General features: G+C 43.7%; 1 protein-coding gene across 1 annotated transcript; it reads right to left on the reverse strand.

Annotated features, from left to right (window-relative positions):
- Positions 1-9,885: 9,885 nt before the first annotated feature.
- LOC138363993 (uncharacterized) lies at positions 9,886-10,632 on the reverse strand. Its single transcript, XM_069323444.1, has one exon. The coding sequence runs from the start codon at positions 10,630-10,632 to the stop codon at positions 9,886-9,888; it is 747 nt and encodes a 248-aa protein (XP_069179545.1).
- Between the last annotated feature and the right edge of the window lie 1,371 nt (positions 10,633-12,003).

Consider the following 12,003-nt stretch of genomic DNA (forward strand, 5'->3'; position numbering starts at 1 on the left):
GGACCGCTGCTCTTCCTAAATTCTAATTGATGTGAACGACCTCGTGCATGTCATTGTTTGCAGATAATGCAAAGCTGATGAGGAATGTAGAGACCTTGGAGGACTGCATAAACTTACAGGAAGAACAAATCGACAAGGGCCGTTACGAGGATTCGAACCTGCGTCCGGGAGCATCCCAGACACTGCCTTAATCGACTGATCGATCTTGATCTCTGTGTGTCTTACAGGAAGACCTTGACAAACTTTATGAATGTTCATATGAAATGTTGCAAGAATTCTGTCTTAACAGGTGTAAGTGAAAGGGAAGATGAGAGAGGGAGAAAGGAAGCCTGGAGGTACCTATCTTGAGGTTATCTTGAGATGATTTCGGGGCTTTAGTGTCCCCGCGGCCCGGTCCTCGACCAGGCCTCCACCCCCAGGAAGCAGCCCGTGACAGCTGACTAACACCCAGGTACCGATTTTACTGCTAGGTAACAGAGGCATAGGGTGAAAGAAACTCTGTCCATTGTTTCTCGCCGGCGTCCGGGATCGAACCCGGGACCACAGGATCACGCATCCAGTGTTCTGTCCGCTCAGCCACCGGTTCCCACTAAAACATAGTTTAGAAACCTGAATCAGGATTCCTTCAAGGTACTCTACACAACATACGTCAGACCAATACTGGAATATTGCAGCACATGGAAGGGATCAGGATAAGGGATTTGGGATGGGACGGGGGAAAGGAATGGTGCCCAACCACTTGCACGGTCGGGGATTGAACGCCGGCCTGCATGAAGCGAGACCGTCGCTCTACTACTATCACCAGAGCCCTACTACCACCTCACTCTCCTGTAATCAGAGATTGGTAAACACTTGAAAGGTAAGCAACCACTGTCTCTACCACACCATTTCAACCAGCACTACCACCACCACCAGCACTACCACCACCACCAGCACTACCACCACCATCAGCACTACCACCACCACCACTGATGATGGTGGCGTCCAATCTATATCCCAACAATCAAGCTCTGGAAGGCAGTAATGAGCATAAATCGAGTGTAGGATAGGGGAATAACAGCCCAACATTCTGCTTCATCTGCACCCGTCTCTCCCTTCCCCCCTATGCTGTCCCCTCCTCTACACCCGTCTTCCCCTCACCCCAACACCAAGCCTCCCCCGCCCCCTCCCACATAAGTCCACAACACCCTAACACCTTTTTAACGATAACATATGAGCCAGCGATCACTGACGGAGCGACTGTCAATGCCTCCCTCCTGTGAAGACCTCAGCCGTGGCATCCTTCCGCCCCTGTCCCAACATCCCCGTCCCAACTCTTCCGTCCACGTCCCTCAGGCACATACAGTATATTCCTTCCCTACCGTCATGGCGTGTCACACACGGGAGACATCTCCCGTCACGCAGGGTGCAGTCGCACCTCCACAGATCTCCAGTATCAGCTCTTGATACTGGTAATGGCTCAAAAGGGCCACCACTTACGGGCTATTCATGCCCGTGCCACCTTTTGGGTGGCTTAATCTTCATCAATCAATCAATGGCGTACCTCTGTATTGCGCCTGGAGCTGTCTCAGTTTGACAATCAAGTGATCTGGGAACTTGACGATTATAGAAGAGCTGCTGTTAATTACAGTAAGTTTTCACATAACACAACTTACTCACAAGTCTCACATATGCCATTTATCTAGTAGGAGCGACATATGAATACAGTGCAAGGATTTCAGATATTTTATCATTTGTAATAAGATGGTTTTGGCATGTCGTGCAGCGGTTCTAAATATCTAAATGTGTTTTCCCGTGCTGTAATTCTGTGGTGTGTGTGTGTGTGTCCCTTTGTCCACACACTTTACACTTCACTTCGTCTAGATCCCTATACAAGGCGAACTGCCAGAGATACTTGTAGCCAAGTCGTATTCAAACTGTGACACTGTATATCGATATGTTGTTGACACTTTTATGGTGGTAAACAGTGGGTCTTAGTTTCTGTTTACACTTTTCTTCTTCGAATTCATCTGAGAGGTCTCGTCGAGTGACACTTTTAAGGGTTGAGCTCAGTAACTTTACTTAGATTTATTAAGTAAAGATTTAATTGCCATCTTAGGAAGAGCATTAACATCATCATGTTCAGTCCAAAGTTAGAGGGAATCCACAACATTTTGATGTTAACTGCTTTATTAAGAATGCTTCAGGAAGTATGTCTTGGAGACAAGCAGGTTACACTTTGATTGTAAGCAAGAAGTGAGAAAAAAGTCTTGAAATATTTAAGCTGATTATTAGTGTTTTTTCATTTTATTAAATAATATACAATATAAAGGTCATATATACATCAATTTACAAGGGAAAAAATACTACATTACATATAGTTTATATAATTCTCAGTAAAGGCAATAATATTGAGCATTGCCAGTATTACCAAACTAGTTCCAGAAGATGAGAGGAAATGTCAGCACTGTGGGAGAAATGTCCAACAAGCCACTGGAACATTATCTATCTTGAGGTTATCTTGAGATGATTTCGGGGCTTTAGTGTCCCCGCGGCCCGGTCCTCGACCAGGCCTCCACCCCCAGGAAGCAGCCCGTGACAGCTGACTAACACCCAGGTACCTATTTACTGCTAGGTAACAGGGGCATTCAGGGTGAAAGAAACTTTGCCCATTTGTTTCTGCCTCGTGCGGGAATCGAACCCGCGCCACAGTGCACAGTTACAAACCCAATAAGCTTCCAACTAAGATTCAACAAAGCAGAAGTTGTTAAACACATTGGGCATAATCTTACTGATATTCATATATACTGTCACTTGTGCTGCCATCGGGTTGATGAACAATATCAGCACCTCTGCTCCTTGTATCGAGTGATCCGTCAGGGTGTATAGCCAGAGGATATCCGTATATCTTGGTATCTTATCTAAGTTCTTGGTTAGTTAGAAGCAAGATGGGTCAAAGGTATTATTTGCCAAAATGGTAGACAGTGCTACACCCGTCCATCTCGACAAACCTCGAGCGTTTCCGTCAATGTAATATGATTGGCTATTCTTTCAACCCATCTGGACTCACTGGCTCCACTGCACATGTGTTTTAACAGTTCAAGTGACACAATCTTGCTTTTGTTATCACGTGGAAGCTTTATAGTACCGTCTTGATTGATTTAAAATGTTCTATCTAGAATGCTAGTTTAGTTCTTGTGAGTATTGAGAACTTTGGTGGTTATTGGTGAGTTGTGTAATTTTGAGGGCTTTGTTTTGTTTAAATTTGATATTCCAGGGAGCCAGGCTTGGGCGGGCTGGCGCAGGCTGGGACCCGGACCCCCTACAATGACTTGTCGACAGCCTGGTGCCTGTAGGAGGCGGTCGTTGGTGGCTCATTGTAGTAATGTAGCACTCTCTTAGGCAACGGGGGGCAGGGGGGGGTTGATAGTGGTGGTGGTGGTGTGGTGATGGTGGTGGTGTGGTGGTGGTGGTGGTGTGGTGTGGTGACGGTGGTGGTGCTGGTGTTGGTGCTGGTGGTGTGGTGGTGGTGTGGTGTGGTGACGGTGGTGGTGGTGGTGGTGGTGGTGTGGTGATGGTGGTGGTGCTCCTGGAATGGTGAAAGTGGTGGTTGTGGTGCTACTTACCTATCAACACTTACCTAATAGTATCTATGAGGTAGCGAGGTCTGGCTCTGTATACCCCGCCTGCCAGCCTTCTTGTAGCTGCTGCATTACAATTTAACTATTCTGACGCTCAAATTCTTTTTAATCAAATCCGGCCTTAAAGTTGTGGCTGGAGGTGGCTTCCACAACTTCTATTTCAGTACTAAATCCTTTCCTAACATTCCTTCGGCTCATTTGTCTTTCCAGCTTCCACCTGTGTCCTCTTGTCCTACTTTCTCTCAATTATGATGACGCTGTCCTCGTCTATTCCCTTCAGTATCTTGTATGCTGTGATCATATGTAGTGATTTTGGTTTCATGTTTCACAAAGTGCGGACTCCATGCCGGTGCTGCATATTCTAGTGTTGGTCTAATAAATGTTGCTTACATTGCCTTGAAGGAGTCTTGATTTAGGTTTCTAAACAATGTTCTCATATCTGCCGTACGCTGCCGATGTTATCCTGTTTATGTGTGCCTCTGGTGTGAGTGTTGGGATTATATACACTCCCAAATCTTTCTTTCCAATTTGTGTAGTATTTTTTTTTTTTTTTTTGAGATATATACAAGAGTTGTTACATTCTTGTACAGCCACTAGTACGCGTAGCGTTTCGGGCAGGTCCCTGGAATACGATCCCCGCCGCGAAGAATCGTTGTTACAACCAAGTACACATTTTACTGTTGTGTTAAACAGAGGCTACAGTTAACGAATTGCGCCCAGTAAATCCTCCCCGGCCAGGATACGAACCCATGACATAGCGCTCGCGGAGTCTTACCACTACACCACGGAGACTATTTCCATTCGGCATTATCTTAAGCTTGTTGAGATAGGGTTCCAGCATACATTTGTTTGCCCAATACTCCTGGAGTTGGTCAGTGTCCTCCTGTAACTTCCTGTAGTCCTCTTTTTTTTACATTCCTTATCAGTTTTGCGTCATCTGCAGGCATTTAAATGTCCGAGCTTACTCAGGTTGGTCGTTCACTTATATTAGAAGCCGCAGCGGTCCCAGGACCGACCCTTGTGGTACCCCATTTGTGTCACAGGTTTTTTGGTACGATCCTGTGGTCCTGGGTTCGATCCAAGGCGCCGGCGAGAAACAATGGGCAGAGTTTCTTTCGCCCTATGCCTCTGTTACCTAGCAGTAAAATAGGTACCTGGGTGTTAGTCAGCTGTCACGGGCTGCTTCCTGGGGGTGGAGGCCTGGTCGAGGACCGGGCCGCGGGGACACTAAAGCCCCGAAATCATCTCAAGATAACCTCAAGATAACTATGAAAACCATAATCTATCCTGCCTTATTTAAGTAACCTGTCATAGAACTTAATCAAGTTTTGTCAGGCATAACTTTCTCTTTCTAATTCACGGCCGCCCTTTTGTTATATAAGGGCAGATAGCTGTATAGCTATACTGTATAGCTGTATAGCTATATAGTATAGCTGTATAGCTTATATATAACTGATCGTCTCCAGATGTTCCGTCATTCACAACTTGATTACTTTCTCCAGCACTTTACACGGAAGACTTGTCAGTGACTAATTTAGTGCCTCCTGCCAATCCCCCGTTTTTTATTTATGTATACAAGAGTTGTTACATTCTTGTACAGCCACTAGTACGCGTAGCGTTTCGGGCAAGTCCTTAATCCTATGGTCCCTGGGATACGACCCCCGCGAAGAATTGTTTTTACAACTAAGTACCCATTTTATTGTTGAGTTAAACAGAGGCTACAGTTAAGGATTTGCGCCCAGTAAATCCTCCCCCGGCCAGGATTCGAACCTAGGACAAAGCGTGCGTGAAATACCAGGCGAGTGTCTTACCACTACGCCACGAAGACTGCTTTTTTTTTTTAATATTGAAGCCATGTTTGACTTTTCTAGAATGCTGAGGGATTTCCTGTCTTGGGCGTTTTATTATAAATTTTAGATAACGAACGACAAAGTACTTTTGCAGATTCTTTCAGCAGCCAGGGTTATCTTGAGGTTATCTTGAGATGATTTCGGGGCTTTTTAGTGTCCCCGCAGCCCGGTCCTCGACCAGGCCTCCACCCCCAGGAAGCAGCCCGTGACAGCTGACTAACACCCAGGTACCTATTTTACTGCTAGGTAAAAGGGGCATAGGGTGAAAGAAACTCTGCCCATTGTTTTTCACCGGCGCCTGGAATCGAACCCGGGACCACAGGATCACAAGCCCAGCGTGCTGTCCACTCGGCCGACCGGCTCTCCTTAATGGTGAGATTAAGTTTGGTCCCATTTTTTTTGCCACATCTATTTCTCTCAGGTGTTTTTTTTTACTTCTTCTACAATGACTACAATGTCATCTATTGTTTCTTCTGGCCTTTCATCCTGCAGCCTTGGTCTCCATGCTGGTTCTATTGTAAAGACCTCCTGATATCATTTGTCTAGTTCCTCACACACCTCCCTGTCGTTTTCTGTGAGAATTTCCCTTTATCTCTTCAGTCTGAGTACATTTTACTTGGTTTTTCTCCCCTTGTACACCAGAACATTAGAATATGTAACTTAAAGGTAGCTGAGTTAAAAGCAAAGATTGACAGTGATTTTAAAATGAGGATAATTAGGAAATAAATACATTTATACATAATAATACTTTCCATTTTTAAATTATTTGTGTTTTTTGAGCTTCAGGCAACAAAACCCACCACACACAGAGATCACACTAACGTGATGCATCAAATGAACAGATCTACAAGGGCCGTGACGAGGATTCGAACCTGCGTCCGGACGCAGGTTTGAATCCTCGTCACGGCCCTTGTGGATTTGTTCAACAAAACCCACGTTCGTCTCGACAGCCAACTGAGGATTAAGAGGCGGGACCAGAGAACTGAAGCTCAGCCCTCCGCAAGTACAATTAGACGAGCATACGCACGCTTGTACCCCCACACCCCCTACCCGCCACCTCCTTAAACAATGTCCGCTCGTTATAACATGACCAGGCGCCAGATTCACGAAGAAGTTATTCAAGCACTTACGAATCTGTACATCTTTTCTCAATCTTTGGCGGCTTTGTTTACAATTATTAAACAGTTAATGAGCTCCGAAGCACCAGGAGGCTGTTTATAACAATAACAACAGTTGATTGGCAAGTTTTCATGCTTGTAAACTGTTTAATAAATGTAACCAAAGCCGTCAATCAGAATATCAGTTGAGGGACGAGGTGCGCATCGGTTTCGAGTGCGGTCAAGGAGAGTTTGGCCAACTCGTACACTGAGTCGATATGACGAACCTCGTTTCTTTGTTTGTTAATATCGTATGTAATGTTAGATTAGGATGTGTTAACTTAGATTATGCTGTCAGGTTCGGTTAGGTTGCGTTACATAGGTTTCAAAATCCGTTGGCGAACTGTGTAGCAGTGTACGATGCGAGTTTACAGTTGGAGACACATCGTAATCTACCAATGACGTAGAAAGAAGTCCACATCATTGCTATTCTATAAGCGAACGTAACCCAGGGGATATATTGTTATATCTTATATTATATATATATGGTGTGCAGGCGTATGGCGTGACAATGGTCATGCCGGTATAGGTTTTAGATCTTATTTGAGTCCCCCGTCCCCCAGGCAGCATCGTGCGCCTGGCAGCGCGGTTTTTCCCGCCACATCATTGCTGCTCTATAAGGAAACTTAACCCAAGGGATATACTGTTATATCTTATATTATATATATATATATATATATATATATATATATATATATATATATATATATATATATATATATATATATATATATATATATATGATGTACAGGAGGCGTGTGGTTTAACAATGTTCATGCCGGTACAGGTTTTAGGTCTTATTTGAGTCCCCCGTCCCCCAGGCAGCATCGTGCGCCTGGCAGCGCGGTTTTTCCCGCCACATCATTTCTACTCTATAAGCGAACTTAACCCAAGGGATATATTGTTATATTTTATATTATATATATATTATTATTATATATATATATGGTGTGCAGGAGGCATGTGGCGTGACAATGTTCATGCCGGTACAGGTTTTAGATCTTATTAGAGTCCCCTGTCCCCCAGGCAGCATCGTGCGCCTGGCAGCGCGGTTTTTCCCGCCCTTTCTGGGGCGGTGTGTAACTTAATTTGTGTCTTGATGGATGGACTTGACGCCGCCGAGTCAAGATTTCGCTCTCTCCTCAACTTTTAACTTATCGATTTACGGCGCTTTTAACGACCATCATCTTCGAGTTATTGTGGATCTCATTTCTTTGTGCTGTAGTGTTTTATAAGGCGAGGTTCCTAAGATGGTGTTAATGGCGGTGTTGGTCTTAATTAAGTCATTTACTGTCACGGAGACAGTAGGAAATGTGCGTGTTAGACAGACGTCGCTATCTATTTGTCTATCAGTTCACTGCTGCGTAGATGTTTATTGATATTCATCATAAGCATATAAAATGCCTATGTAATATATAGAGAGAGCGATAAACACAAAGTCAGTCTACTTATCTAGACGATGATTGGATGATTTGTGACCGGCCGACCAATCAGGCAGCGTATCCGCCTCTCCATTTAGCAAATCGGCTTAATCGATGGTGTAATTCAATAAGCACACATTTCCCCCCATTCCGGCCATTTTCTATAGTGTTATTCCCGTATCTTTGTATCTGTTTCCCAGGGATGCCGAGTTTCCCACCGCCCTTCGTCCTCCTGGTGGAAACGGTTAGGCTTTTTTTTTCCTTAACCTCTTGATTCCGGTTCGAAATTTTTGAAATGGGAAATTAGTTTGAATGAGAAGCTTGAGTGATAGATGTAATATTTTGGGGGTTTAGTCTTGAGCTGTGGTGTCGGGAGCGGGGATCGAACGGTGGTGCTAGGAAAGCTTGAGCGAACAGCAGCGCTCGACTGATGAAATGGGGCTCCAACGCCGTGTGGCAAATGTTGACAGATAGGTGAGTCTGGCAGGTAAGTTGTGCGGCGTCTTTATCTTAGAAGCTAATTATCTCCCCCTCCTTAGGGGGGGGGGGTAAATTAGTTGATGATATGTGGATGATTCAGAGTGGTTCTTAGCTAATTACATCTTGCTAGCCCACGCAGGGAGGCAAGGAGAGTTGGTGGTGTCTATATAAGTTGTAATTGTTCTGTACTGTGTGTGTGTGTTACTACGGGCTCGCCATAGCCCGTGCTACTTGCCCTGCTCCTGTGCCAGGTACGTTACAGGCTCACCATAGCCCGTGCTACTTGGAACTTGTTCCGAGTAGCTGAATCTATAACAACAATGTATTGTGTGCAGAGAGAGACGAGTTACAGCCCCGCTCCTGTGCCAGGTAAGTCCACTACGGGCTCACCATAGCCCGTGCTACTTGGAACTTTTTTGTTCCCAGTAGCTGAATCTATAACAACAATGTATTGTGTTTACGGGTTATTCATGCCCGTGCCACCACTTGGGTGGCTTAATCTTTATCAATGATCAATCTGTATTGTGTGGCACTGTCTTCCCCTTTCTTCCCCTCACCCCTTTCCCCTTTCAAAACACCCTCTCTAAACCCCTCTTTTCAACCCCCCTTTTCAACCCCTCCACTCCGCTTATCTCTTTGAATCATTACCAAATTAAATAATAATTAATCGTCCGAATGTGTTCTGCCTCGCAGACTTTTGTTTTATTTAATAGTGCCAGCTGTTTGGACTTGCCAGCTGTTTGGACTTGCCGGTCGTTTGGACTTGGTTGTTTGGACTTGTCGATCGTTTGGACTTGTCGATCGTTTGGACTTGTCGATCGTTTGGACTTGTCGGTCGTTTGGACTTGCCGGAGCTGTTTTGCTAGTTAAAAACTGTTCTTGTTTTTGTCCCGTTTTAGCTCTTCTAGCTTCTCTTGAGCTATCGTCGCTATCGCTGATGTTCAGCTTACTGTGTTATCTGAAGCTATCGCGTATAAGTATCGTCTCAAATCTTCACTTGAGCTATCGTGTGTAGGTGGGTTGTTGTTGTTGTTAAAGATTCGCTACCTGGAACAAAGTTCCAAGTAGCACGGGCTATGGTGAGCCCGTAACTTACCTGGCACAGGAGCGGGGCAAGTAGCACGGGCTATGGTGATCCCGTAGTGTAGGTGGAACTATGGTGGGGTAGGGGGGGGGATAGTTATAACAGCTGGTGGTACAGCTTCGTCCAGAGATACTGACAGCTGAACTTAGTCTGAACACAAGTAATAAATCAGTCCTCTTGAACCCTCACTTTTCATAGCTTGAACCCTCACTTTTCATAGCTTGAACCCTCACTTTTCATAGCTTGAACCCTCACTTTTCATAGCTTGAACCCTCACTTTTCATAGCTTGAACCCTCACTTTTCATAGCTTGAACCTCACTTTTCATAGCTTGAACCTCACTTTTCATAGCTTGAACCTCACTTTTCATAGCTTGAACCTCACTTTTCATAACTTGAACCTCACTTTTCATAGCTTGAACCTCACTTTTCATAGCTTGAACCTCACTTTTCATAGCTTGAACCTCACTTTTCATAGCTTGAACCTCACTTTTCATAGCTTGAACCTCACTTTTCATAGCTTGAACCTCACTTTTCATAGCTTGAACCTCACTTTTCATAGCTTGAACCTCACTTTTCATAGCTTGAACCTCACTTTTCATAGCTTGAACCTCACTTTTCATAGCTTGAACCTCACTTTTCATAGCTTGAACCTCACTTTTCATAGCTTGAACCTCACTTTTCATAGCTTGAACCTCACTTTTCATAGCTTGAACCTCACTTTTCATAACTTGAACCTCACTTTTCATAGCTTGAACCTCACTTTTCATAGCTTGAACCTCACTTTTCACAGCTTGAACCTCACTTTTCATAGCTTGAACCTCACTTTTCATAGCTTGAACCTCACTTTTCATAGCTTGAACCTCACTTTTCATAGCTTGAACCTCACTTTTCATAGCTTGAACCTCACTTTTCATAGCTTGAACCTCACTTTTCATAACTTGAACCTCACTTTTCATAGCTTGAACCTCACTTTTCATAGCTTGAACCTCACTTTTCATAGCTTGAACCTCACTTTTCATAGCTTGAACCCTCACTTTTCATAGCTTGAACCTCACTTTTCATAGCTTGAACCTCACTTTTCATAGCTTGAACCTCACTTTTCATAGCTTGAACCTCACTTTTCATAGCTTGAACCCTCACTTTTCATAGCTTGAACCCTCACTTTTCATAGCTTGAACCCTCACTTTTCATAGCTTGAACCTCCCTTTTTATAGCTTGAACCTCACTTTTTATAGCTTGAACCTCACTTTTCATAGCTTGAACCTCACTTTTCATAACTTGAACCTCACTTTTCATAACTTGAACCTCACTTTTCATAGCTTGAACCTCACTTTTCATAGCTTGAACCTCACTTTTCATAGCTTGAACCTCACTTTTCATAACTTGAACCTCACTTTTCATAACTTGAACCTCACTTTTCATAACTTGAACCTCACTTTTCATAGCTTGAACCTCACTTTTCATAGCTTGAACCCTCACTTTTCACAGCTTGAACCTCACTTTTCATAACTTGAACCTCACTTTTCATAGCTTGAACCTCACTTTTCATAGCTTGAACCCTCACTTTTTATAGCTTGAACCTCACTTTTCATAGCTTGAACCTCACTTTTCATAGCTTGAACCTCACTTTTCATAGCTTGAACCCTCACTTTTCATAGCTTGAACCTCACTTTTCATAGCTTGAACCTCACTTTTCATAACTTGAACCTCACTTTTCACAGCTTGAACCCTCTTTCTTCACAGCTTGAACCTCACTTTTCATAGCTTGAACCCTTACTTTTTATAGCTTGAACCTCACTTTTCATAACTTGAACCTCACTTTTCATAGCTTGAACCTCACTTTTCATAGCTTGAACCCTCACTTTTCATAGCTTGAACCTCACTTTTCATAGCTTGAACCTCACTTTTCATAGCTTGAACCTCACTTTTCATAGCTTGAACCTCACTTATCATAGCTTGAACCTCACTTTTCATAGCTTGAACCTCACTTTTCATAGCTTGAACCCTCACTTTTCATAGCTTGAACCTCACTTATCATAGCTTGAACCTCACTTTTCATAGCTTGAACCTCACTTTTCATAGCTTGAACCCTCACTTTTCATAGCTTGAACCTCACTTATCATAGCTTGAACCTCACTTTTCATAGCTTGAACCTCACTTTTCATAGCTTGAACCCTCACTTTTCATAGCTTGAACCTCACTTATCATAGCTTGAACCTCACTTTTCATAGCTTGAACCCTCACTTTTCATAGCTTGAACCTCACTTTTCATAGCTTGAACCTCACTTATCATAGCTTGAACCTCACTTTTCATAGCTTGAACCTCACTTATCATAGCTTGAACCTCACTTTTCATAGCTTGAACCTCACTTTTCATAACTTGAACTTAA

Source organism: Procambarus clarkii, chromosome 12 (genome assembly GCF_040958095.1).
Source record: "Procambarus clarkii isolate CNS0578487 chromosome 12, FALCON_Pclarkii_2.0, whole genome shotgun sequence".
NCBI classification, from domain to species: Eukaryota; Metazoa; Arthropoda; class Malacostraca; order Decapoda; family Cambaridae; genus Procambarus; species Procambarus clarkii.

What these genes read in the sequence shown, in the direction of transcription:
- LOC138363993 (XM_069323444.1), bottom strand. Translation starts at nt 10,632, where the DNA reads ATGAAAAGTGAGGTTCAAGCTATGAAAAGTGAGGTTCAAGCTATGAAA.